Genomic DNA, 27,471 nt, shown 5'->3' with positions numbered 1-27,471 from the left:
TGGTGGAGTGTGATGGGATGTGATGGTTTGTGATGCGTTGTGATGGTGTGTGATGGGTTGTGATGGTTTGTGATGGATTGTGATGGTGTGTGATGAGTTTTCCGTGAAAGGAGAAAGCAAGTTAATAGCGGGTGTCGGATTGTCTGGATCAAGCCACCGAAATATAGAAGGTTCGCTGTGATTGGTCAATTTCGGGGACACGAAATCCGGCTCTTTCAGCAGAGGTTGGTGCAGCAAAGTAAACGAGCGACACAGGAAGCTTTGCGCAGGGGAGTACTGGTGTCTCTGTTAAGGAAAATATATAGATTTAGGCATTGGCTAAAAGCGGAGATCCAAACGACCAAATCTTTGCTTTTTTCGCATAATAATCTAAAAATTATTGATATAATATTTTATCTTCGATGACAACACAACACGTGACCATATCGTTGCACCCCCCTTGACAACTACATGACACCTGCCAAGTTTGGTTGTCATACGAAGCTTCTTAAGGACGGACGGACACCGCGTCACCAAAACTCGAGTCGATGGGTACCTAAGGTTCCTTTGTGTTGTACAGTTCGCTAGATAGCGGTGCTGGGACCGAAATCTCCAGCCAAGCTGTAAAGCTTTATCTGCCATACGGTGTTTCAGCGCATGTCTGGAAGTATGGTCTATTTTATCTCATTTTACCTGATCTGGACGAGGTTCAATTCTCGGCCATGTCCTCGAATATTTTGTTTTTCACTGTTTACCAGTTATAATTCCATATTCCTTGCTCACCCTTGCTCCCCCTGTTCTCCAGTTTTTGGGAATGGTAGCACAGGGCCCGTGAGAGCCAATCGTGTAGGCGCATTCCTGGGTGCACACCGCCATAGACAACACTCTACATTTTATCGTAAAGTGCGGGGCTCCACCCTCCGAATAAATGAACAACTAATAATCATGAAATTATTTTGCGACATGCACAGGTAGGTATCACAGTGATTTAATTAAAAATGTGATACGCTTTGTGGGCCATATGAGAAGAAAAAGATACAAAATTAAGGTCGATCGGTAAAACCGATCTTTCTGCTCTTCTTTCAAACGTTTCCCCTACCCATTGCCAGTAAGGAGTGAAACGTCTATTTTCATCTCGTGCATATCCCTATAAAGAGCTCCGCTCAGTGCTCAGTGAAACTTCTTCTTTCCTATCGTGCACATCTTTTATATAGAGAGCAGATCCGCTCAGTGATAAGTCTCTTCATTCTGTCTACTGCTCAGTGAAACTTCTACTTTTCTATCGTGAACATTTATTTATATAGAGAGCAGCTCCGCTCAGTAATTATACTCCTCATCTCGTCTTCTAAGTACAACTTCCTACTTCTCTCTGGTGGATTTTACCCTAAATAAAGCCCTGCTCTGTAACAGTAGGATTGTAATGGGAACCATCCATTCCAATTGGCGGTGCATTTTCTTCATTTCTTTTGGTCTCGTCGTAACAACGGCAGATTTCCCTGATGCCCTGTCGGAACTCGGGCATTCTGAATATATAGACAACTGGGTTTACAAGAGAGTTCAAGAAATGGAGGAACTTGGATACGTAGATGTAGTGACCTGACAAAGCGCTGTTTGGCTCAAAGAAAAATATCCAATTGAGAACCTGTGAAAAATAAAATAGCAAATCGTTATGATAATCAAGTAATTATGATAACCAAGTAATTATGATAATCAAGTAATTATGATGATCAAGTCATTATGATAATCAAGTCATCATGATAATCAAGTAATTATAATAATTAAGTCAATATGATAACCAAGTCATTATGATAATCAAGTCATTATGGTAATCAATTCATTATGATAATCAAGTCATTATGATAATCAAGTCCCTAGCGTTGGGTTCAGGACTCCTGTGGCTGGCAGTAAGACAAAAGGGCCTGGGGAGATCTCATCATCCGCCACAAAAACCCGAACAGAACGTTAAATGCTAAATGAACCTGCTGACGTCATTAGAAATATCGCTTTACCGCGAGAATCGTGTTGCTATTCTAACAGTCAAAGGCTGCAGTATATATGACGGCATTTAGCTTTGTTACTGGTGGAAGATAATTAAATTTGATATTAGTCACATGTTGCTAAGGTAAGAGTATCACAAGACGATGTCACCTGGAATGGTAGCCAGGTGACGATGAAGACGACGCTAGCGATGAAAAGGGTGGTGACCAGGTTGCGTTCGCGTTTGCTTCGCTCGGGGTGAGAGCTACTGAATGTTGATTGGTTGTACTTGTGCAGGAGTACTGCTATGGCACTGTAGGATACGCACGTGATCACCATACATATGATCATCACAACCTGGGGATTTAGGGTCGGATTATAGGTAAATTATATAAGGAAATTTAATAAAGTGTCAAACTTAATTAAACTGTGATGCGTGTTCAAGCGAAGAGTAGAAGTGGGGTATAAGTTTAAAGACTTTAAACTGTACTTGTGTCACGTATATTTTGGTTTCGCAATAAAATCTTTGCATTGTTTAACTGCTTAGGCATAAAATAATAAATGCAAAACAATATTTTCCTGAATGACAAGATATTTGAATATAAAAAGTAAAAAGTAGCCACTCTGACTCAGTGTCTTGAGCTCTTACCATAAGAATGACAAAGACAGCTTTTCCGGCCGCCATGTGGTAATCCCTGAGCAGAGACAGACTTGCCATCAGGATGGCAATGACCCAGCTCAACGAGATAGCACTCACATATGAGGACTGTTGAGAAAAGATTTGAACAAAGGAAAGTAGATTTGAACAAAGGAAATAGATATATTTATTCGAGGGAAATAAGGAAAAAAAATGCATGTCTAAGTTGTTCGATTGCTAGACGACATCAAAGACTGGACTGGCCTGTCTGGGCAAAATTGCTCCTCCATGGCCCATGACAGATAGCAGGTTGATGCAATCTTTGTAATAACCCAGAATCACCAAACCTCAACCATGAGGATAACAATTAAAGCCGCATTCTCACTCGTTTACTTCCGGTCGATTACGTAACAATATCCGATGATTTGTAACGGAAAACGCGAAAAATATTTCAAAATATTGAAAGCAGTGTGTCTATTGAAAGTTTCTTTGAGGATGTGATTGATAATTTAGAGCGGATGGCCTGTTAAATATCTCGGATTTTAATAGATTCTTTTGTCTTTTAACGGTTGAGGTTTCCGTCGGACCTCCGGAAGTAAACTAGTGACAATGCGGCTTTAATTCGCAAGGCAAGGCAAGTTGTTCTGCCACTGATCTTCATGATTATGTCAATATCTCAAAAATATACAAGGAAATGACCAGTAGGGGTGTGGATGTACCACCAATATTACGATAGGCCGGCTACAATATCTGTATCGTGATGTTCATGGTGAGATATGCGAACATAACGATATACACTAATATAATGTACCTTTGATTCTGTTGCGTGCCTTAATGGTGCAATGACGGCCACCAGCCTTTCCAACGCAATCATCGTTAAAGTCACTATCGAGGCGTAAGAGGTCAGAATTTCAATGGTCCGCTGTGCACCTCCGAGATGTTTATCGAAAGACATCCATCCATAATACTGTGCCAGTACGGCGATAAACATGGGGGCTGCTAAGGCACCAACCAGGAAATCTGCCACAGCAAGACTTGCCAGTAGACTGTAAGTGCGTCTGTGCAAAGACTTGCAGGTGAGGAAAACTACCGCGGCTAGACCATTCCCAAGAACTATGAAGAACGCTTCAATGCCGTACACCACGCACCAGGAGGTAATTTCCGAGTTGCTAACCATCACTGCAAAGGACCTCTAAGGAGATACGAAGATAGAATGGGCAAGTCAGATAGCTCGAGAAAAGAGGAGGCCTTGAAATTGTCCCATTGACCTAAGGGGGGGGGGAGGGGATACATTACTACCATTCACCCCCGTGCAAGACAGCACCAGCATTGCTAACAAAATAGCCAGTATTTTGGTACATCATTATCAGGGTGGTTAAGGGTATTTTCGTGCAACGATATTAGGCCATTTTTTACCCTACGAGAAATGTGAAATCATCCATTTCGACGTCGTGAAACGTGATTTAACGATTTAAAAGGCCATCTTTCGGTCCGTGAAACGTGAAAAGCCATTTTGTCTGGTCCGTAGAACGTGATCCATACCCCCCTTTACCAGCCTGCATTATGTTTTGCATGTTGGCTACAACATGTTTATATTTTCTTAATGTTTCAGTATTGTGCACCCCCCCCCCCCCCCCATCTTACGTGACCTGCTACGGCTCTGATGCACACTATAATATCGTAATTTTAGTGTCACTTGAGAACTTTCTACAATATGCTGCTAAATGTTGACAGATCTCGATTTGCTAAAATATCACGGTAAATTTTGAACCTTGTGAGTTCAAAGCAACCTATATTTGTTTAGAAAAAGGTAAGCCAATCAAATTTTTTTTGTTGTTGTTGGAATTGAACTGAGAACAAATTCAAGTGTCAATAGCGATTTTCTAGTGTACACCTATTTCAAAAATTGTTGTCAGTGCATATTGACAAATGGCAGTTCTACGACCGAAAGCCCCCCCGGATCCTATGTCTGTTGTCCATTTAATATAGTTAAATATGGTTCTAACATCGTCGGATAAACCGGGAGTCTCCAGGTTTTGCAGCAAATCTCCAGGTCTCCAAGTTAAAAAGGCTAAATTAATCTCCAGGTCTCCAAGTTAAAAAGGCTAAATTAATCTCCAGGTTAAGTAATATTCTCGGAGGCTCTGAGTTGTAATTGTCTGAAAACTTCGTGATGAAGAATAAAATGTGTTGAAAAGCACAACGTGTGAATCTGTGAGTTCTTTTTTGCGAGACGTCGAGAGACGACGTCAAGTTAGTTATAAGCCAATTGCGTGTCTCGTCTCATAGGTCAAGCACGTGAAGTAGTACGCGTTTTTTTCCCTAAAGCCAGTCACTGTGCCAAGCCATGTGTAAACATGGCGCAATCCATAGATTTCGGTGCAATTCAAAGAGAGTTTTTAGGGGTAATTCCTTCGGGATTCGGAGGGATTTTGACGTTCACCGACGGAAACATTTATAGAATTCGCCAAATGAGTAAAATCGGCTTTTTGCGTTGCGACAGCAATTCGTAAAACTCCCCACGTTTTCCAGTAGCAGAATTGAAACTTTCCTACATTTTTTGTCTTTTGCATTAGCTGAAGCATAGATAAATGATTGCACAGCATTAAAGTGGATAAATAAAAGTTGCTGGAACCAACAGAGCAAAACAGGCTGGAATTTAATTGGACAATTTATTCAATGAGGAGGGGCTGGAGTCGTCACTTTTTCCACCTATATAGACAGTCCAGTCTTTTCTCTTTATTTCGCTGGGCTGGCATATCCACAAAAGGAAGTAATTAGAAGAAAGAGAGATGGCCGTTAGCGTCCAGGCGGACGCCCAGACTTTTGACCCCTTTCATATATATAGTGAATTGAAAAAGGTGCCGTAATAAAACGCAAAACACAAGTACCCTCTTTACAAAATTGAAAGCAAAAGAATTCGAAAAGTTTATAGTAAACTTGTGAAATAAGCAGCAAATTTCTGGCAACGTATTTGTCGCTGAAATCTACAAAACCTTGTTCCAGCATTCGAATTTCACGAGGTAATATATTGATCGTTTTATGGAGAAAAATCGCGAATTTGCTATTCTTTTATATTGTGAAATAATCGCAAGATTGCAATTTTTTCGTATAGTTCGAGCATCAAACGGACCCCTTTCGGGTGTAGCAACCTCGTAGAGTCAACATGATGGAGTACCCCTTCCCCCTTCCTGGTGTCCAATGGCTTTGAAGAAAATCAATCTAATAAATAACAACAGGCGCCCGTTTTCCGAAACTCCCGAGAACTTCTCTGGCCCGAACTTTTCGGGCAACTTTCTCGGGTCCTGAAAAGTGTTTCTCGAAATTCTCGAAACGATCCCGAGATTCTCGAGAGAGTTTACGGGGGTCTTTTCGGGTGCACGCGCACTGTTTTCAATGTTCTCCCATCTGCGCGCGCTCCAGACCCCGGTCGCACAAACCAGAAAAATACGCCATTTCTCCAGCGGCACTACACGCCTCGTGATTCCACAACACTTTGACCATGCGATGAAATATATCGTGACTTTTAAGACTAAAAACCATGGAAAACCTTGTAAATTTTTCAACACAAACAATGGTAAAATGTATATTTAGAAATTTGAGATGGCGTATTTTCCACTCAGTGCCCGTCTACAGCCGATCGTCACTGTTTGCAGGCGCCCATTAGGCAGATTATGCAATCTTGCAATCATTTTATGAAAATGTGTGTACCGTAAATGATCTAATAAACGCCCGGGTCGTTTATTAAATTTCGATGGTCCGAGGGAGGGGATGTAATCCGTCAGGATTACGTTACGCCTGTGTAGCAAGCGATTCTTGACATTAAGCAAGTCTCACCCAGTAGAAGCCTTACTACTATGGCGTTTGTTTTTAAACTGGGAGGGAGGGTAGGGGGCGTTTATTAGAGAGGGGCGTTCATTTCAAACTTGTAAGCTTGGGGGCGGGGCATTCTTTAGATAGAGGGCGTTTATTGGATCATTTAAGGTAATATGATAAAAGAAAAGCTGTTTGTACATTGATGTTAAATTTGTTACAAAATATATTAGCATAACACTATGAAAAAGAATGAATTAGCCCGTATGTCTCTTTTAAGTCATGTATACCACAGAAACCACAACCAATCACTTATATGTTTCCTGACCCCAGCAACCCCCCCCCCCCCCCCCCCCCCCCAAACACCAACCCACCCCACCCGACCCCCCGCATTCGGACCTCCTCGTAGGAATCTCCGGGTTTTAGAAATTTTGGGGTTGACAGGTATGCATCGTTTGAGTTTTATTAATCGCCCTTATTTTTGCAAATAATTACCACCCAGAAACTCCTTTCGGTCGTAGAACTGCCATTTGGCAATTGCCATTCGCCGAACGCGCTGACAACCTTTATTGAAGTAGGTATACAAGCAAGGGAAAACATTCCGACAACAAAGCCCAATACAGAAGCGCTTGCTCTTTTAAAACAAATATAGGATATTTAAACTCACAATTTACTGGCTTATTTGAATAAATTGGAAACTATCGGGCATTAAGTTCATTGAAGACCTTTCCGGACAGGCGTGTTGTAGCAAATAAAACTCAATTGTCAATTTGATAACGATTTTATAGTGTATACAAGCAAGGAAAACGTTCAGTTCCCACAATCAAGCTCAATTCCGATTAGAATATACATATACTTTGAACTCACTAGGTCGTAAACTACCGTGATATTGTCGTAAATTAAGAACTGCCGACATTTAGCAGCATGCAGAGAATTTCGGTGTCACTAAAATTACGATTTTACAGTGTACATAGACGACGGAAAACATCCAATACCGACACCAAACCTCAATTCAGATTTGCTTGCCTTTTCTTAAAAAGTATAGAATACTTTGAAATCACTAGGTCGACAATTTACTGGGTTACTTGAATTAATTGAAAACTCTCGGGCAATTATTCCATTGAGGACCTTTCCCGACAGTCGTTAGCCACTGCGTAATAGATGACACGCTAGTAGCATGCAAATAAAAATCAAGTCACGAAGTCATCGAAGCTCTTACTTCCAACACTGATAAGAAAACAAAAAAGGGGAATAGGTGGTATTACAAGGTTATATTTTCTTATAAACGAGATTCACACTTAGTATTTATCTAATCGATTAGTGACAAAAAGTTGTTTTTACTTTTAAAAAGCAATTTCACTAAGATAAATTGCTGTAATTACCCTGAGTTGTCGAAAGGCAACCAACTCCCAAATCTCTATCTACAACATTGCATCAACACACACCTTTAAGAACTTGCAAAATCTCGGAAGAGAGTTATATTCCCTAGCTGCAGACGGTTTACTGTGTCTTATTGGGAAGACCTCCTGCGACGCCCTTGTAACTTGATGGCGCATATATATTAATCTATTTATACTATCAATCGCACATTACGGGGTGTCCTACGCTCAAATGCTCCTCACAATCAAAATAACAGACTTGATTGTATTATTTGCTGTTCCACATATTAGCATAAATTAACATTGGAGAAAGAATTTGATCAATGATAAAGTAATAATTTAAAAAAATGTTGATTATGAATTCATTAAGGCGTACATTAACAACCGTTTCCCGAGTATAGGAGGATCTCGATAACCAAAAAAGGGGTCATCTAAATGCTTGCCTTTTTTATAATGTTGAACGGTTTTAATTGATACGATATAATTGTTGCATGAAATCAGAGAAGCGAATCAAAGCAAGTCACCAAGTGTGACACCATGACCGCTTGAAAATTTAACTACTTCAGCCAAAACTATGTCTATTTTGCATGTCTCACGGCCACTTTAATCCGCCGCGCCGCTTCCTTCCAGTAGGGGGGGGGGGGGGGGGGGCAAAGTTTTTGGATCGGCGGATCCGGGCCTAAAATGGAACGCCGATTACTGATTTTAAGAAAAAATTGAGCGGATTGTTGGATTATCGCACCGGATCACGGATTTATCAAATTTATTGAATATTTTACGTCGGAATTCGGATCTAATAATCGGGAATGTGGGATTTTTAGGGTGTTGGAAATAGAGGATTGGTGTTCAGGGTGTTGGCAATTAGGTGGTCAAATTAGAGGATTGGTGTTCAGGGTGTTGGCAATTAGGTGGTTAAATTAGAGGATTGGTGTTCAGGGTGTTGGCAATTAGGTGGTTAAATTAGAGGATTTGTGTTCAGGGTGTTGGCAATTAGGTGGTTAAATTAGAGGATTGGTGTTCTGGGTGTTGGCAATTAGGTGGTTAAATTAGAGGATTGGTGTTCAGGGTGTTGGCAATTAGGTGGTTAAATGAGAGGATTGGTGTTCAGGGTGTTGGCAATTAGGTGTTGAAATTAGATGTTCGGTGTTCAGGGTGTTGGCAATTAGGTGGTTAAATTAGAGGATTGGTGTTCAGGGTGTTGGCAATTAGGTGGTTAAATTAGAGGATCGGTGTTCAGGCAATTGGCTTTGAAAATAGCAGTGTAAACAATTCCGGAATCAATTTAGTTTCAGAAAAGACAGCGGTGATTCATCAGAAAATTATTTTCTCATCAAGGCAAAGCCGAACAAGAAAAGAAAAGTAAACGGGGGTGATCGTCGCATCTTTTAGGGACTGTCATCCCTTAGGGGGTGTTGAAGGATTTTTACGATTTTGCTATCTCTTAGGGTATAAAGTTCGACCAACTGCTATCCCAATGGGGTGTTAAACGTTTTTTCCCGATTCTGTTATCTCTTAGGGTATAAAATTCGACCAATTGATTTTCCTATCGTTTTTTTTTTGCGATTCTGCCATCCCTTTGTGTTAAATCGGTTTTGCCTACATACACCCCCGTCTCTTTTTAGCATATCAAACATATTCCCCACGATATTGTCCTTCGTTTGTATTGCCTTAATCGGCATTGATGCCCATATTCAAAAGAACTTGAGATTTCCCGCTCCATGATCAAGAAAACTAGCCTACGTGTAGCCGCTGACCCGCGAGATCCTACGAGAGGATTTCGCGAGTCAGCGGCTACACGTAGGCTAAAGAAAACATGTCGAAAAATGCTGATCCCTGTCAATTTGAGACTCGCGGCAAAAATTGGTCAAGGAAAGCTTTATCACTTGGTCAAATCTTTATCTCACTAATCTTGAAAAGCCCTGAGACCCAGGCCTCCAAGAGATCGACCTAGTGGGTTTGAAGGTCACCAAAATATTGATATGAAAAAAAAATTAATGGTCTCTTTATGAGCAACGTCACGTTACTGAGAACACGTGAATTCGTGACATACCTCTTAAGCCCCCAGCCAATCAAAACACTGCGGAAATGGGATACACCATATAAAAAGTACGGGCCTTCAAACAGACTGCAGTAACTATACAATCATGGTTGTAGCTGCAGACGAAACAGAGTCGGAAAACCCTGGCCCTCTTCCGCGCAAGTTGTCTGGGCCGCTAGCCATGCGGCGGTCAAGTGCGGGAGAAGCTGAAGACTCTTTCGATGAAAGCGCCATGCTGAACCGGTTCGCAGCCCAGAGCAGAGGAGGGCCGATGCGCCGGCAAAGCTACGCGGGCTACAGAACAGCTCCTCCTGTTGAATTGCTTGGAGGGATGCGTCAAAGGGGACGTCGTATGTCGGAGGGGAGTATGCTCCCGAGGTTATCCTTGGCGAGCAAGCGGGATCGAGATATGAGAAAAGTGTGTGATGAGATGGAAGTTGGAAGCCGAAAGGCGGAGGAAGAGATCACGACATTTAAACATGACTTGGTGAGTTTGACGAAAACATTGGGAACGATTATTAATTTCAAAAAGGACATCATATATTGTTCACGACCAGCTGAATGCGTTTAAATTCAAAATACAACAAATAGAAACTATAGACCACTTTTTTCATTAAAAACAAGATATTGTTTTTGACTTGACCAATTATATTTTTTTAGTAAAAGGATAAGTCATCGTTAACATATGAGCGCATCAATAGCTTGGTAAGGCAGCAGCGTTTATTGCACCAATGCAAAACCTTAAGATAATCTGCACAATACGTTTTATTGAGATTGATTGAAGCCGACTGAAATTGTGTTGTGTAATTGCAGCGCTACATATTTCACGCATTTAGCACCTGAATACAAAGCAAAAAATTTCCTGTAGTTAATAATAACTTTAACCACAGACACATGCATACACAAAACAATCAAATGAGATTAACATAGCTCTCGCGAATGGAATTCATGTGATTTAGCAAAAGGAATGTAGCCCAGTTGTTGAAATCCAATACAAGTTATTTCAAAAGGCCTTTTGGTCGATCTTGACCGTGAAGGAACGCGTTTTAGGTGAACATCTGTGTGACGCGCCGTGGGTTTGATTTAGCGGAATTAGCTTGTCCCAGTCGCAGTATGCGCGAATAACGGTGTAGAATTCCCTTTTTAAAGAAGACCAATTAAATTTGCTCCTGATACCACGGTGCCTGCGCTAAAATTTAAGATGGAGTTCAAAGTAATAACAATGACTTTAATACTTTAAATACGCGTCAAAATCACCCACGATAAGCCGATGAGTTAAGAGGACTGAGCTGTCTTCTTAGACGACTTGATGTATCGTATTTGCTTGCTTGCAATGCACATGCTATCAATTGCGCTCTGTTTTTGCTTGAGGGAAGTCGAAAGCCATACTTGGCGTGCCGGCGATGACCCATGATAGCGTGCGATCGTGATATATATAGCCGTATTTCACACCTCTATGGGTCGATTTATAAAAAGCCAGGTCCAATAAAACGATCATGTTGTTATCGTTTTTAATGCTTACCAGTTAAAACTTGCTAGGACCAGTGAGCTTAAAAACTATATAGTTGATTATTTTTCACTTGATGCTTGAGTCTGTCGTTTACAAAGCAAAGCGAAGTTGAGGGTTGGGTTGAGCGGAACATCGTCGAGAGCTTTGCGCATGCAATACTATACCCGCAGCCACGCGGCAAAACCAATAACTTTACTGTCTGCTCTTTAAAATCAACCCTAAAAGCTTGAGAATCAAAGTTTAGTTCCGCTCGGGAATGGGAAAATAGGGCGGTGGGCGTCTTTGGGCCGCGTCTTTATGCGCTTGTGGTTAAAGTCAGTCTTATTAGCTTGATTTTCAAAAAGCTCACGCAAGTTGTTTAATTTTACAGGAATCTTTGGGTTCTACGTGTATAAACATGACCAAACGCATCGACCGACTCATCGAAGCTTCCAATGATCTTCGCAACTCACACCGCCACATACTCACCGGTCGATACAATACAGACGGGGAATATGGCATGTACGGCCGAGGCCAGTACCAGGGCAGCCGAAGGGGAAGCGTTAAGAGGAAGACAAGTCAACAGCAATCTGCCTTCTAAGTCCTTTTATGGAGAGATTTCGTCACCAGCTGTGGTTATGGGTTATATGGGATCCACCTTTTATCTACTATCCATTTTTAAGAAATAACAATAGTTATATCTCTAAATATTCTATTTATGTGTTTTTGGAACTCAAATTCTGAGTTGAGAATTGTTTGTCGAAGCGATGATTGCTGATCGTGATAGACCCTTTAAACCATGCAGCTGCAACCGCTGATAGGGCAGATGTGCGGCGGCCTTTAACCCATTCTGCTGCAGCCCTTAAGAAAAAGTCTTAATAATAGCAGAGTCGTTTGTTTCTTTGAGTCCACTCTACACCAGTTGGGCCAGGAATCAAGCAAGCTGGAGACCCAGCGGTCTTAGCGGGCGCTCACAACCACAAACGTCTTCTGTGGCCGAAGAAGGCTTTGGATCTTCGAGCATGGGAGAGCACTTTTCAAAGATCGAAATGCAAACCATAAGAGTTAGACTCTTGAAGGACAAGGACCACATCTAACCGAAGACCATTTCAATAACAAATTACATCGCTAAGCGATTAGTTTTATCATAGTAGGAAATATTCTTAGCCGCGTAGTCAAGGCGCGAGTAAGATTTGAACAAGAGGACTCTCGTCTCCGCGAGAGTAAACCATTACCGCCTTGAAATATAGTTTCTGTCACACAGATTGTTGCATCCGAGAATGTAAAGATATATAATCATGGCTGTAAGGTGATAATAATGTCGGAATAAAAATAGACCTTGGTAAGAGGGTTATTTTCAAGATTTGAAATGCCAAGGAACTGGTGGTGATAAAGGGAAGTCCGATGACGTTAAATTAAAAAGATGGTAGTAAAAAGAGGGTGTGATGTCTGGGCAAAGGGTAGGGGGAAAAAGGTAGAGATTGTTATTTGTAGGCAACACTACTAAGTTTGCAATAGATAGGTTCAACGGAAACCACATTTTATTTGTTTTCAATTTATCTAAATAAATTACTGAACTGTTCACAATCCTTTTCAAAGTGTATATGATGTGCTAAATCACGTGTTCATTATCAAAAATGATTGACATGATGGCCACGTTCCTTGTTCACTTTGCGCTAGTGCGCTTGCGCAAATCCATCAAGTCGGCCATGAGGTTTCGGTTAAGGATAGTTGACGCAGTAAACAAGCCGCCGAACATGGCGCCGGCAAAACCACACGACAGCACGTCTTGTCCTGTCAAGTACAGTCCTGGAATAGCGGTCTCGGGCCGGAGGTTTACTGCACTCTCTGGACTGAACCGCTCTACGTTGTGGTCAATTCCATAAATTTCCCCTCGTGGCGACGCGATGTAGTAATTGTTACTGACCGGGCTTCCCACATCAAAGTACTCCACCTTGTCTTCTAGATTCGGGAAGAAGCGACACGTCTGTTCCCACATGCGCTTACCGATACGTTGTTTGCGTAGCTCGTAGTCGGCGCCTCGTTTCATGACGCGCTCATTCTCCCATTGTTCAAACCACTCGTAGCGTGCGAGAGTGATGATTGTACAGGTAGACTTGCCTGCAAGCACATTAAAATGGTTGTTAAAGCCGCAAAAGAAAGACAAATTAGTAACAGCAGTCCAGTGTATTGTTGGCTATAGGATCGCAGGAGTGCTTTTAAAAACCATTTGTTATGGGATAACCTAGTAAATTGATGGCTTCTAGAAATAAGGAATTGGATTAGCAGCCCTCTCTTATGGACAGGGCCATTGCTTGCTTCATCTAATCACTCAACCCAGGCAAGATAAACACTTCCTACACGAGTCACCAGGCCAAATAAAGCTCTCAAATAAACTCCAAAAAGCTTACACTTCTCCTCGCCATAGTTGTACTCACCAGGATGCCTCTTGTCCCACTCGGGGTCCTTAGTGGACGGGAATGAGATGAATAGGAGAGGTATATCCTCGTTACCAGCAGCATCTCCATCCAGGCCAAGGTACTCACTGCAGATGCTATCCAGATCATTCCCAGTAAAGGCCCACATGTTGCGCGCCTTGAGGCCCAGCTCCTCCTTTGTTCCATGCAGCCCTACATAGACTGACATGGCTCCTATTCCATGCTGGATTCCACGTGTTTCAGACAGCACCTGCTTCAGAGGAGACACTGACTGAGGAAGCAGCTTCTTGTAAGTGTTGAAGAACCCTGCTCCAGAAACCACCAGTGGGGCATAAATGTCAATGTCCCCAGACTTCTTTTCAACACGAACCCCTATAAATCACAAATTTAAATATGAGTCACCTTGTAAATGCAGGTGTTTTACTAGTTTGTATCAATATTCAATGTTAAACCAGGGTAACTTATTAACCTTCCCACTTTTCTAACAAATGACCTTCTTGGGGAGTCCTGGATACCTACCTTTCACAGATCCAGTAGTCTCATCAAGAAGAATCTGCTTGACATTTGCTCGTACTAGAATGGTACTGTTGTTTTTTTGAAGAGATCTAATGATGTGGAATGCAATCTCACTAGCTCCCCCACGCGGATAGGCACACCCATACAAGAAGTGGTTCACAAGAGTAGCATGCATGGCAAAGCTGGCATCGGCTGGCAAGGTGCCTTAAAGTGACAGTAAAAAACATCTCAGTCACAATGTGATCAACCTTAAGTCATCTTCCTTTGGAGGAACTTTATCTAAAAAACTGGATCTGTTGTAGCAAACAAATTTAATAAAACTCAACAGCCCCCAACCCTAAGAAAATGAAGAAGAAGGAGGTAGTGCTAGATTTACCAAATGTGACAAGAACAGGTGGTTAACCACCCATCACATCCCGAGACTGACACTTGCATTTGTGTCAGTACTGGTACTACCTGTGCAATGCCTTTTTTTAACATTTTTTTGGAAGACATGCATGTTTCCAAATTGCCATTTTATACTTAACGCAAGCAAACAAGTGTATGTACCATAATCCCCAAAGCAGTAGGCGAGGACAGCCTTGAGATCCTTGTCACTCGTCAGCTCATTCAACACATGGGTCAAGGACTTGGCAGACATTTTGAAGTACCCAGTGACATAATGAACCAACCCAGTCCTTATTAGTAAGTTTCCAAGCCACTTGGGGAGAGACTTGATGGTCACCAGTCCAACCATGTTTTTCCTGGCTTCCTGGAAAATGTCAACACATAATTTATGGTTATAAGGTGCTATGAGACTGCCTGGTCCTACAGAACACACAGTTAAAGAAACATGTCGACACTTGTGTCCCATCCAATGGACAACTATTATGTTGTGCATCATTGAAAATTAATGAATGGGAAATACGATACCTGCTTGCTTGTAATGTTTTATTATAGACAGAATCTCATCACTTGAGCCAATTTATTTCCTTTAAGCTTCAAATGATGGCTTTCCAATGACATATATCATATAAGTACTTTTTTATTAAATGAGATATGCACTGTATCAGTATTTTTCCTTAACTATGTGTCCTGCAGTGAGCTCAGAAAAGCATTTTTTTTAACCTGTACTGGTCACTATAACAATCTGTAACAAAATAAAGATAGAAAGTGAACCCTGAGAAATAGTTAACATCTTTAAAGAACTACAGCACCTTGATAAACACATTTTCTTCAATAAGACACAACTACCAAACTTATTCTCCTTTCATTCTTTTAACGATACCGTAGACCCAAATGGCTTCATTTCGGGTGAAATTTCTTTATTATGCCATTCGATGACAGTAGGCACACTCTAAAAGTTAGCAAAAAAAAAACACCAAAATCTTAAATACTCCGCCAGATATTCAAGAAAAACAGAATTCGAACGAGTGTTGCGTTATTCTCGAAGGCGTCAATAATCCCATAATCCTGTTTACTTTGCTCAAAGTCCGGCAATCAACATCCGGGGAACTTAGTTTTACAGCTTTTCCCTTTAATCAGCATACAAGCATGTCAGTATTATTATCAACGTTTTATCCGAGATTTATCCGTATTTATATCAACTTTATAAGCGTTTACTCTAAATTTTGCAAAGTTGTAAACTATGCCAAGATTAAGAAAGAATCCTTGGCTTCCTTCGAAGAAGGCTAAGCGAGGAAGAAAGCCCAAAACAGAGAGTTGTCTCCATTCGCGGTCTTTTAAAGTTTTCTGCGCTCTTCTTTTCTACGGTGCAAGCTCGCTTCGGTCTAGGCATCTTCCTTCACTTGCACAACTAGCGCTGTGACATTTGAGCGCCTAAGAGTTTTCCCGCTGCGTGTAGAGCGTGCAATGTGATTGGTTGCCATACGCGGCTCTTTTTGCTCTTCGTCTGTCATTACTGTCACGCTGCCTCTAATGTTTACACAACTTCAATCCCCGATATCTCACAATCAAATCTCACCCCATCTTACTCTAGATATGTGAATTAAAGGTACACTTCTGACCACCCGAATTCCGCGCAACGGATAATCAATAGCTTTTTTTGCTACAGACTTAATTAGCGTGTTGTAGCCAAAAAAGCAAAATCATTCCAAGCCTAACTTTAACCCTTGATTACTAATCAACTAGGCTGTGTGACGTCAAATGACACGGTTTGTTAGTTCAGTACATGACGAAGGATATAAAGCAGATCCAGGGAGGTTACATGCTTTTGGTGTGTATAAATAATTCGCATGTTTAAAAGTGGTCGATTTCGCACTTCGGACCAGGCAAAAGCACTCAAAATTAAGCGCGTATAAAAAATGATTATCTTAGGAGGAAAAGACAATCATTAAGCTTTAAATTGATATATAGTTTGTTGGCATTTGCTTTAATCCAACGCGAGCGTGAGCGATTTTGCCGGGACGATCGGGGTAATCACCGCTTGGGTCTACGGTATCCTTAAAATCACTTTAAATTTACTTACCTTAAGTAGAACTATGTACTGGTCAATTGCCTTTTTCTCCTTAGGAAACTTCTCATACAGTGCATTTCTAAATTCTTCACGCCCACTCATGATAGGAAAAAGCTTTGGCTTAGCCATATCCCCAATTGCCACAGTGTCATAGTGTTTCTCTAGTGGGGACCATAAAAGTTGTCCGTCTGTTATTTGGTCAATCAGAAACTTGATAGCACTGTTTGACATCATCTCACCAATGTAGTGGATGCCACTGTCGAATTCAAAGCCTATACAAAGACAGAATATCTAATTAGAAAGTGTAGAATTAGGGCCTGACTAGCCAATCTTCATAGAAAAGTTATGGGAGTTTACCCTCCCACCCCCTGGACTGCCAAGTAAACTGTGACAGGTAGGACCCACACCCCTTTCCTATTTGTTCTATCAGTTCACTTATGCATTTGCCTTTCTTTTCTTCCCTTGTTGATCTGTATGTGTTCCAAGAACACATACTGTGAGAAGCTGCTGTTCTAAATAATAAAATCCTGTCAAGTATCCTGTTGGGTGGCTGCTTTTTATCAAATAAAACACAGATCTATGGCAGCTGCATGCATTCCAAAACGTATAAAAAATGAAAGCAATTGGTTTTGTTGATCCTACGTATTAGGGTCCTGAATGTTTCTCAATATATTAATTTTATTCTACGGAAATGACGAAAAAATTTACGTTAACCTGCGCTTAAAAATAAGCGTTAACCTGCTTTCTAGGGACCCGGCCCACGAAGGGCTGACTTTGGAGTGTACCTTTCTCGTGGAATGTGTGACAACACCCCCCCGCTTGATCATGTTGTTCTAATACCAGGATTTTCTTCCCAGTCTTGGCTAGGAGGGAAGCACAAGTCATGCCTCCGATTCCGCTACCTATCACCACTGCATCTACCTCATCCGGTATCTTCTTTGCCACAAACCCTTGCTTGAGGATTCTATCGCGCTCGCTCTGATCCAAGACGAGAGGCTCTGGGGCCCTTCGAGTATCACGAGCGAAGGGATTTGGCCCCCGTTTGCTAAATGCTTTGCGGAAGAAACGAATGATGAATTGTATGACAAGGCCTAGTACCAGGGCCAGGACGACTGCACGACGGTGGGTGGTGCAAATCCATATTAGTAGCTGTAGAGCTTTATCAACAAGGACCATTTTTGCGCAACGCAGAAGCAAAGCAAGACTTGCGAAAAGACAAGGGCTACGCCGCGGTAGAGTGTCAGCGGAGTACGCCCATAGCCTCTTACTTCATATCATACTCCACCACCCAAGATAATCAAGCAGGTACAAGTTGCTAGAAGATCACAAAGTATTTTGCTTGTTCTTGTTTTGTGAATGGCACCATAACGAAAAGAGAAACGTTTTCATATTTTCTTAATGTTTTGGCTGTTCTACATGAGCTAATGATTCAAATCCAAAATGGATAGAAACTTCGACGTTTTGGGTCAATACCGCGCCGTTTCTGCCAAGCTAAAAAAACGCTTCTTGAAGAAACCCAACGTTTCCGAGGCAAGCGGGCAATTCGGATCTTTGTCGAAGGAACTGAGACGGGAAGAATGTCACCAGTATGCAGGCTTCTGCTGCCTTGCTAAAGCGCGATGCGAGAACACTTTGACAAATTCGGCAGGCGAAGTAGAGGCTTTGACCGAGGCAGCTAGACTCTTTCTAAAAGCCGAACAAGAAAATTTAGAACTTGGTTGTCCCGCCTTTGAAGAGCATTTGACAGAAGCAATTCATGTTTATAATCAGGCGATCAAGGTTTATTGCTCTCAGGGAAACACTTCATTAGGTGCTTGTCTGTGTTTGGAGCTCGCTGATGCTCTGAGGCGCATGAATCGCTCATCGGAGGCCATGGTACAGTACAAACATGCAGCTGAATTGCAACATCAGACGCCAATTAATGCTCTGAAGGCGATGGGGCATGCTGCGTCCTGCAAGATTGATACAGGTACTTATTTGATGTCAGGTGCATATAGGATTAGCCCTACATTCCCAACGCAACTAGTTGATAAAAATTGATAATCAAAACGCAATTTATAAATGTAATAATACTTGATATCAATTTTCTAAATGGTTTTAATTAATACTCACTTAAATTTTCCCAGTTATCGATTGACATCAATTATTTTCAATTGATTTGGCACATTCCAGCTATAAATTACTGATTGATTTATATATATCAAATTGACTTGATTATTAATTGTTATCAATTAGATCACTTATCAATCTATATGAGTTAGAATTTTGATTATCACCTGTTATCTACTCATATTAATTGATATCAATTTTTATCAATTAGACTCCAATTTTTTAATATCGATTGTTATAATTTTTTAGTAAACTGATATCAACTATTATCAAATGATGCCAATTATCAATTTTATCAATAAGTTAAGTCAGGTGACATGACAGGCATGTTTATATACTTTCTCTTTAAATCAACCCTCCATGGCACTTCCATGGCGATACATTTCAGCTTATAAGCCCTCTCTACAGAAATAAGCTGGGCAGCCATAGGGAGGGAAAAGTGGGGGTACTTTCGTAGAGATCTAATTTAACTGCTGCTTTTCTGTGCAACTTCGATGTCCACTGCTGGCCCAGTCTAGCCAGCAGGACGGGAGGATTTGAGTCATACATCTCAGGCTTGGCATTGGCTTAACTACAGTATGTATAGATATGTTGTAAAATGTCTTGTGGTCCTCAAGAGATGTTAAGTTGAGTGGTTGAACTTCGGGGGGGACCATCCAGAAAAGTAGACGGGGGTGATCAGCACCTTTTAGTGTATAGAGTTGAATGATTTTTCTGATTTTGCCATCTCTATCAAATTTGACAAGTTTCTATTCTTAAGGGGATGGTTAATTTTTCTGATTCTGTCTCTTAGAGTATAAAATTCGACCAATTTCTATAAGCCAATTCAGAGTTTAAGTAAAGACGCGGGGAGACTGGGTCGAATCAATTGAATCGGACCAAATGAGCAAGATTCTGCAGAAGAGTATGGCGGTCTTGGAAAAAAATCCTTCCTACAAAGCCGTTCTACAAGATATGGGAAAACCAATTGTAATATATTCGGATGGGCTTCCTGTGTTGTACACCATATTTGGAATGCCTCGTGGGCATGTCGGGGGTTGTTCAGAAATAAATGGAGTTCAGTTGTTGTGTTCAACGAGCTGTCTATTTCTTCGTGATGTTTTAGTCCCAAAAAAACATTACATCTGGCGACGAGAACCGGATCTGTGGAACACCATGAGTGTCATCGGTCAACTAAGAGAGTTCGACCGGCAAAAAGAGTCGTTTGAAGCTTACATTGAGCGGCTTGAAAACTTCATGAAGGCGAATGGCGTGCGAAAGGAGAACGAGGTAGCTGTCTTGCTCACTGCAATAGGTCCTGAAACGTACGGACTGTTGAGGAATCTTTTGACTCCGGAAAAACCTGACACCAAGACATATAAAGATCTTGTGGATATTTTGAGTGGCCATTTGCATCCGAAACCCTTGGTTATTGCCGAGCGATTTAATTTTCATAACCGGTTTCGTCACGACTCCGAAACAGTTGCGGACTTTGGCGCCCAACTAAAGAAGCTTTCAACTCACTGTGAGTTCGGAACTTTCCAAGATGAAGCTTTGAGAGACCGTTTTGTATGTGGTCTACGCCAGGAAGCGATTCAACGGAAACTTTTAACCGAGAAAACCTTGACGTTTGCGAAGGCTTTGGAGATCGCTCAGTCGATGGAAATGGCGGAATCGAAGTCGTCGGAATTGAAGGGCTCTGGATCGTCCGGATCGGGCTGCGGTGAAGAAGTTCATCAGCTTGGAAAAAAGCCACAGAAACACAAGAAATTCACACAGAACAAGGGAGGAAAGCCCAAAACAGCATGTCATCGTTGTGGCAGTGCTGAACATGATGGTAAATCCTGTAAATACAAGAAGTATAAGTGTGATAATTGTGGCAAAGTGGGTCACCTAAAGAGAGTCTGTCAGTCCAAGGAGTGCAAGGAAACCAAGTATGTTGAAGTTTCAGTGGACAATGACCAAGAAGATGAGTCATTGGGGTTCTTTTCAACTCGTGAACCCAGCAGCAAAGCAGTGACAGTAACTATCACTGTTAACGGAAAGGAAATTCCAATGGAAGTTGATACGGGAGCTGCACGCACAGTCATCCCTGAAAAGTTGTTCAAAGAGAATTTTGGACATTTGAAACTCAAGAATGCAAGTACCTCATTAAAGACTTATTCTGGAACAGTGTTACCTTTAATTGGTGAAACCGAAGTTCTAGTTGAGTACGAGGGTCAAAGTGCCAAGTTGCCTCTGATTGTGGCAAAAGTTGAGAGCAAACCAGCTATTCTGGGTCGTAATTGGCTCAGTGTTGTTAAGCTGAACTGGGAGCACCTTTTTAGTGTTTCTTCTTCTGATTTAGTTCATGAACTGACTGCACGGTTCAAGGGTGTTTTCGGTACGGGCCTGGGCAAAATCAAGGAGTTTCAAGCAAGAATCAATGTGCAACCTGAGGCCACGCCTAGGTTTCATAAAGCTCGCCCCGTGCCGTATGCCCTAAAGCCAGCAGTTGAAGCAGAGTTGGATCGCATGGAAAAGGAGGGGATCGTGACAAAAGTGTCCCATAGTGAGTGGGCTGCCCCGTTAGTGGTCGTCCCTAAGGCAGATGGTGGTGTTCGTTTGTGTGGAGACTACAAAGTTACGGTGAATCCAGTTTTGGACGTCGACCAATACCCTCTAACTAACCCTCAAGATTTGCTCAGTGCTCTGGCAGGTGGTACCAAGTTTTCTAAACTTGACCTCAAGCATGCATATCAGCAACTGCCTCTTGGTGAGGAGTCCAAGAAGTTCCTCACTGTCAACACCTGTAAAGGGCTCTATCAGTATAATCGGTTGCCTTTTGGTGTCGCAAGCGCACCTGCTGTATTTCAATCTACTATTGACACCATTCTCAAGGGCATTGATGGTGTTGTTTGCTATATCGACGATATTTTGATCACTGGAAGGAATGACCAGGAACACAAAGCAAGATTAGAGGCGGTGCTGGAAAGACTTGAGAAATACGGAATTTCTCTCAAGTTGTCGAAATGCAGTTTCCTGGAGGACAGGGTCGGTTTTCTCGGTCATGTCATTGATGCCGAGGGTGTCCACCCTTCACCAGAGAAAGTTCGGGCTGTTGTGGATGCTCCTGCGCCAACTAATGTTACCGAGTTGAGATCTTTTCTGGGTATGTTACAGTACTACGGAAAATTTCTCCCGAACTTGTCAACATTGCTGCACCCGTTAAACAACCTCCTGCGGGACGGGGTTGAGTGGTCATGGCTGCCAGAATGCGAGCAAGCCTTCACCTCTGCAAAAGAGCTCCTGCAATTAGCGAAAGTCCTAACTCATTATGACGTCAATCTTCCAATTAAATTGGCTTGTGATGCATCACCCTATGGCATTGGAGCCGTTATTTCACACGTTATGCCAGGAGGCGAGGAGCGCCCCATTGCTTTTGCCTCAAGAACCCTCACTGGTAGTGAAAAGAATTATGCCCAGCTAGAGAAGGAAGCCCTGTCCATTATTTACGGAGTTAAAAAGTTCCACCAGTTTTTATATGGTCGACGATTTATTCTGGAGACCGACCATAAACCACTCCTAACAATCTTAGGGCCAAAGTCGGCAATTCCCACACTAGCTGCGGCTCGTCTTCAGAGGTGGGCTTTAATTTTAGCATCCCACCAGTATGATGTCGTTTACCGTAAAGGTGTCGATCACAGCAATGCGGATGGGCTGTCCAGACTTCCTGTTGATAAGCCTAGAGTTTCAGAGGAAACTGAAATTTATCATTTCAGTTATGTGGATGACCTACCTGTAACGGCAAGGGACATTGCTATGGAAACAAGAAAGGATTCTGTGTTAAGCAAGGTACTTCATTATGTGAAAAGTGGCTGGCCACAGCAGACACAGGAGGAGGAATTACGTCCTTATTTCAATCGTCGATTGGAACTGTCTGTGGAACAAGACTGTGTTCTCTGGGGTCTGCGGGTCATTATCCCAGAGGCATTTCAGGAGAAAATCCTGCATGATCTTCACGCAGATCACCCAGGTATGTGTCGCATGAAGTCTCTCGCACGCAGCTACCTGTGGTGGCCAAAGCTCGATCAGGCTATCGAGAACATGGTGCACCATTGTGAGGCCTGCCAGTCTGTTCGTAAGCAGCCTGCCACAGCAGCTTTGATCCCATGGAAATGGCCTGTTAGAGTTTGGCAACGAGTGCACATGGATTATGCTGTTAAAGACGGAGTGTACTTTTTTGTTGTTGTCGATGCACACTCAAAGTGGCCTGAGATTATTGCTACATCTTCCACTACTGCACCCAAGACCATTGAAATGCTGGCTGGTCTATTTGCATCACATGGATTACCAGAGGAGATGGTCTCCGATAACGGTCCACCATTCATTTCTAGTGAGCTGGACATGTTTATGAAAAGTAATGGAATACGGCATACACGGGTCCCTCGCTATCATCCCGCTTCTAACGGGGAGGCGGAGAGATATGTTCAAACTCTCAAGCAGGCGTTACTTACCAGCAAGTTTGATCAGGGGAAATCGCTACAGCAACGGCTGTCAAGTTTTCTGTTTTCGTACAGGAACACGCCCCATACGGTTACTGGGCAGACACCTGCTGAGTTGTTCTTGAAGCGTAAGCCTCGCACACGTTTGGCATTGCTTCAGCCCAATCTGGCCCAGCATGTTGAGGAGCGTCAGATGAAGGAAAAGCAACAGCATGATGGTGGCCGAACAAAAACTCGTGAGTTTCTTCCAGGAGACATTGTTTTAGTTCGTAACTTCAGAGGAAAACACAAGTGGGATAAAGGAACAGTGATCTTGAGAATCGGTCCCCTAGCATACCAGATACGTATTGGAGGACGAATGTGTCATGTACATGTTGATCACCTTCTAGCAGCTGGTGATGCGGAGCACACATCCCCACCAACTACAGCTACAGCTATGACTGGGAGTGGCTTTGTTTTGCCCTCTACTCCAGTAGTGTCCTCTAAACCCATTCTTCCTGAGCCTGAGGTTACCCCTCTACCTGAAGTCTCACCTAAATCTTCAGAGACTGTTGTTCCTACATGTACAACTGAGTCACCACCTGACGTGGCCTCTACACCTGTGAGGCGTTACCCAAGGCGTACCCCTAAACCTGTAGTACGTCTGGACTTGTAAAGAGACTATTAGATGTATTTAGCTCTCTAGTCATTGACCTTGTTTACATGTTTGTAGCTAGTTCATTCCAGGAACGGGGAGATGTAATATATTCGGATGGGCTCCCTGTGTTGTACACCATATTTGGAATGCCTCGTGGACATGTCGGGGGTTGTTCAGAAATAAATGGAGTTCAGTTGTTGTGTTCAACGAGCTGTCTATTTCTTCGTGATGTTTTAGTCCCAAAAAAACATTACACCAATCACAGTCATGTGTTGCACACTAATTGTTTTACCTTTCGACCGCGTTTGTTATGAATACGGCCAGATTAAAATTTTTACTGATAGATTTACATCGTTCATGAAAACATGCAACAACAATTAACCTTGGTACTTCAGGTAAAAACAAAATGATTTTTGGCCACGAAATTCAAGTAATATTTTTGCTAAACATCTAAGAACAATATTGATTTGAATTTTACGTCATAAAAATTTTATACTCCTATTGGGAGTTCGCCGATAAACTTTTACAGTATTTGAGTGAAGGAATGACTCAGGGTACTAAAAAAATTACTCCATAAAAATACCTTTTGCGCCTAATTCATCCCAAATTACCTCCTATACGAAGTGCAAGTCCTCACGTGTGGCAATGAATGATTTCACCATATCTTTAAAACTGTTTTGTAGAGAGGATTTTTCTGCAAGACTGCAATACAAACTCTTTTGTGAAATCGCTCTTTTGGTCCGAAAGAGCCCAGTCCCTCACAGCATTTCTTAAACTCTGAACTGGCTTATTCCTAAGGGTGTGTTTAACGTTTTTTTTTTTTTCAATTCTCTGTCTCTTAGGGTTAAAATCGATTTTGTCGATGATCACCACCATCTGTTTTTACCCCCCTCCCCGGGGGTTGAACATGTCTACACCCACCTAAAGGGTGCTATGTGTTTAGTGCAGTAGATAGGGAGTAGATAGGGAGCTATGTGTTTAGTACAGTAGATAGGGAGTAGATAGGGAGCTATGTGTTTAGTACAGTAGATAGGGAGCTATGTGTTTAGTGTAGTAGATAGGGAGTAGATAGGGAGCTATGTGTTTAGTGTGGTAGATAGTGAGTAGATAGGGAGCTATGTGTTTAGTACAGCAGATAGTGAGTAGATAGGGAGCTATGTGTTTAGTACTGTAGATAGTGAGTAGATAGGGAGCTATGTGTTTAGTACAGTAGATAGGGAGCTATGTGTTTAGTGTGGTAGATAGGGAGTAGATAGGGAGCTATGTGTTTAGTGTGGTAGATAGTGAGTAGATAGGGAGCTATGTGTTTAGTACAGTAGATAGGGAGCTATGTGTTTAGTACAGTAGATAGGGAGCTATGTGTTTAGTGCAGTAGATAGGGAGTTATGTGTTTAGTGTCGTGGATTGGGAGTTATGTGTTTAGTACAGTAGATAGGGAGCTATGTGTTTAGTGCAGTAGATAGGGAGTAGATAGGGAGCTATGTGTTTAGTACAGTAGATAGGGAGTAGATAGGGAGCTATGTGTTTAGTGCAGTAGATAGGGAGCTATGTGTTTAGTGCAGTAGATAGGTAGCTATGTGTTTAGTGCAGTAGATAGGGAGTAGATGAGGAGCTATGTGTTTAGTGCGGTAAATAGAAGCTATCTGTTTAGTGCAGTAGATAGGGAGCTATGTGTTAAGTACAGTAGATAGGGAGCTACTTGTTTAGTACAGTAGATAGGGAGCTATGTGTTTAGTGCAGTAGATAGGGAGCTATGTGTTTAGTACAGTAGATAGGGAGCTATGTGTTTAGTGCAGTAGATAGGGAGTAGGTAGGGAACTATGTGTTTAGTGCAGTAGATAGGGAGTAGATAGGAAACTATGTGTTTAGTGCAGTAGATAGGGAGTAGATAGGAAACTATGTGTTTAGTGCAGTAGATAGGGAGCTATATGTCTAGTACAGTAGATAGGGAGTTATGTGTTTATTGTGGTGGATAGGGAGTTATGTGTTTAGTACAGTAGCTAGGGAGCTATGTGTTTAGTACAGTAGATAGAGGCTTTGTGTTTAGTACAGTAGATAGGGAGCTATGTGTTTAGTACAGTAGATAGGGAGTTATGTGTTTATTGTGGTGGATAGGGAGTTATGTGTTGAGTACAGTAGATAGGGAGCTATGTGTTTAGTACAGTAGATAGGGAGCTATGTGTTTAGTACAGTAGATAGAGGCTTTGTGTTTAGTACAGTAGATAGGGATAAAGAAAGTACATAAACCCTCCCATCTGGCAGAATCGAATTATACATTTTCCTTCAACAAGAAAAGTGTAAATGAAAGCAGATGGAGAGGTTAGAAAGTAAGAGAAGAGAAAACACCAACATGATTTCTCCTGTCAACTAGGTCAAAAAGTTCCAGATTATAACCTGTGTATTCTGTGTCACTCATTATGTGGTACTCATTTTTTTGTTAATTTTTCTATTTTTTTTTTTGCTATAGCTGACTATGATGGGGCTCTTTCCATTCTCACAGAGATGGCTTATTATGCCCAGGAGCGTGGAGCTATTGACAGTTCGGATTTATCAGGATGCTTGGTCAAACTACATGGGCCATACCAAGACATTGTCATAAAATGTGAGATCAGTCGTGTCCTATTACTTATGTTATTGCAGCCCAGCCCTCAGCGTATCAGACCAGAGCATGCACAGACGCTTGAACGATATATTTGGCACAGTGAGAATGACCATGGTTTGATAGCTTGGATGAATGAGGATTTATTCATATTGCTACAGTCGCTGGTGATGGCCTGCCAAGCACACAGCTGTGAAGAGTTGAGAGAGTTAGAGAAAGATTTGTGGAGGTTTCTTGACAATGAGCAAAAGCACCTTCTTCATTTGGTGATATCCAGCATTTCCAAATCAGCAAATTAGCTCAGGCCACATTATATTTTATATAAATTAGTAATACTTTGTAAATCAGGTTGATTGTCTCTTGAAATGGAAATCTGATTTTAATGTTTTGGTGTCCTTGTGAACATCAAATGTTGTTTGTGCACTTTCTACTAGACCCAGAGCAGTGGTGCTACTCTGTTTCCCACACTCTATGCCCGGGTGCCATTACCCTGGTCCCAGAGCCTTAAACGTCTCTCTATTTGCTGGCCACTAAATAGAGAGACGCATGAGGCTCTGGAACCAGGGTAGGGTCCCATAGGATGTTGTTTGAAAACCTCTAAGTAAAGGGTTGTATAATATCTCAACAAACATAAAGCCTTAGAAATAAAAATAGCTTATGTATAGCAAGCAGCTACATTTGAACCACACACAACATTGTGTGTGGTTTAAATGGCCATCTATGACAGGACCAACGATGGTACTATTGACAAGCATTTATTATCACATTTGCATTGAAAGAAAAATAATGGATAAATTAATAAAGATGCTGGATTGACTAGAATAATAAGGTGGTCTGTGTAGGCGGTTTTTCTTTGTTGTGAATGTTTATCAATTATAGCAGGTTTTTTATTAAGTCACAGGATATAAGTTTTTAAAGGTATAAAATAGGCATTTAGGTGCT

General features: G+C 41.8%; 4 protein-coding genes across 4 annotated transcripts; 2 read left to right on the top strand and 2 right to left on the bottom strand.

The window, feature by feature from the left end:
• Nucleotides 1-951: 951 nt before the first annotated feature.
• On the bottom strand, nucleotides 952-8,019 carry LOC5515514 (trace amine-associated receptor 7f). Its single transcript, XM_001635569.3, has 5 exons — nucleotides 7,852-8,019; nucleotides 3,405-3,785; nucleotides 2,606-2,722; nucleotides 2,128-2,313; nucleotides 952-1,621 (listed from the first exon to the last, which is right to left on the bottom strand). Exons 1-5 carry the CDS (start codon nucleotides 7,960-7,962, stop codon nucleotides 1,364-1,366), a joined length of 1,053 nt encoding a protein of 350 aa, XP_001635619.2. The 5' UTR covers nucleotides 7,963-8,019; the 3' UTR covers nucleotides 952-1,363.
• Nucleotides 8,020-9,882: 1,863 nt separating this feature from the next.
• LOC116619922 lies at nucleotides 9,883-12,658 on the top strand. The gene is made up of 2 exons (XM_032385264.2): nucleotides 9,883-10,310; nucleotides 11,704-12,658. The coding sequence occupies exons 1-2, from the start codon at nucleotides 9,930-9,932 to the stop codon at nucleotides 11,911-11,913; spliced, it is 591 nt and encodes a 196-aa protein (XP_032241155.2). The 5' UTR covers nucleotides 9,883-9,929; the 3' UTR covers nucleotides 11,914-12,658.
• A 173-nt stretch (nucleotides 12,659-12,831) lies between these two features.
• On the bottom strand, nucleotides 12,832-17,962 carry LOC5515506 (all-trans-retinol 13,14-reductase). Its single transcript, XM_001635568.3, has 6 exons — nucleotides 17,507-17,962; nucleotides 16,734-16,993; nucleotides 14,816-15,017; nucleotides 14,270-14,470; nucleotides 13,751-14,122; nucleotides 12,832-13,433 (listed from the first exon to the last, which is right to left on the bottom strand). Exons 1-6 carry the CDS (start codon nucleotides 17,895-17,897, stop codon nucleotides 12,979-12,981), a joined length of 1,881 nt encoding a protein of 626 aa, XP_001635618.1. The 5' UTR covers nucleotides 17,898-17,962; the 3' UTR covers nucleotides 12,832-12,978.
• A 72-nt stretch (nucleotides 17,963-18,034) lies between these two features.
• LOC125561074 (40-kDa huntingtin-associated protein-like) lies at nucleotides 18,035-27,354 on the top strand. Its single transcript, XM_048724240.1, has 2 exons — nucleotides 18,035-18,690; nucleotides 26,398-27,354. Exons 1-2 carry the CDS (start codon nucleotides 18,162-18,164, stop codon nucleotides 26,826-26,828), a joined length of 960 nt encoding a protein of 319 aa, XP_048580197.1. The 5' UTR covers nucleotides 18,035-18,161; the 3' UTR covers nucleotides 26,829-27,354.
• The last annotated feature ends 117 nt before the right edge of the window (nucleotides 27,355-27,471 follow it).

The sequence above is a fragment of the Nematostella vectensis genome, chromosome 2, assembly GCF_932526225.1.
Source record: "Nematostella vectensis chromosome 2, jaNemVect1.1, whole genome shotgun sequence".
Taxonomy (NCBI): Eukaryota; Metazoa; Cnidaria; class Anthozoa; order Actiniaria; family Edwardsiidae; genus Nematostella; species Nematostella vectensis.
Note: the sequence above shows the minus strand (reverse complement) of the source record. Positions and strands in the feature narration are given on the sequence as shown.

What these genes read in the sequence shown, in the direction of transcription:
- LOC116619922 (XM_032385264.2), top strand. Translation starts at nt 9,930, where the DNA reads ATGGTTGTAGCTGCAGACGAAACAGAGTCGGAAAACCCTGGCCCTCTT. An exon ending in CGACATTTAAACATGACTTG is followed by an intron (nt 10,311 to 11,703) that starts GTGAGTTTGACG and finishes TTAATTTTACAG; the next exon opens with GAATCTTTGGGTTCTACGTG.
- LOC5515514 (XM_001635569.3), bottom strand. Translation starts at nt 7,962, where the DNA reads ATGCGCCATCAAGTTACAAGGGCGTCGCAGGAGGTCTTCCCAATAAGA. An exon ending in CTGTCTTTGTCATTCTTATG is followed by an intron (nt 2,314 to 2,605) that starts GTAAGAGCTCAA and finishes CTAAATCCCCAG; the next exon opens with GTTGTGATGATCATATGTAT. An exon ending in TCACCTGGCTACCATTCCAG is followed by an intron (nt 1,622 to 2,127) that starts GTGACATCGTCT and finishes TATTTTTCACAG; the next exon opens with GTTCTCAATTGGATATTTTT.
- LOC5515506 (XM_001635568.3), bottom strand. Translation starts at nt 17,897, where the DNA reads ATGGTCCTTGTTGATAAAGCTCTACAGCTACTAATATGGATTTGCACC. An exon ending in TCACACATTCCACGAGAAAG is followed by an intron (nt 16,994 to 17,506) that starts GTACACTCCAAA and finishes GTCTTTGTATAG; the next exon opens with GCTTTGAATTCGACAGTGGC. An exon ending in GACTACTGGATCTGTGAAAG is followed by an intron (nt 14,123 to 14,269) that starts GTAGGTATCCAG and finishes TGTGATTTATAG; the next exon opens with GGGTTCGTGTTGAAAAGAAG.
- LOC125561074 (XM_048724240.1), top strand. Translation starts at nt 18,162, where the DNA reads ATGGATAGAAACTTCGACGTTTTGGGTCAATACCGCGCCGTTTCTGCC. An exon ending in GTCCTGCAAGATTGATACAG is followed by an intron (nt 18,691 to 26,397) that starts GTACTTATTTGA and finishes TTTTTGCTATAG; the next exon opens with CTGACTATGATGGGGCTCTT.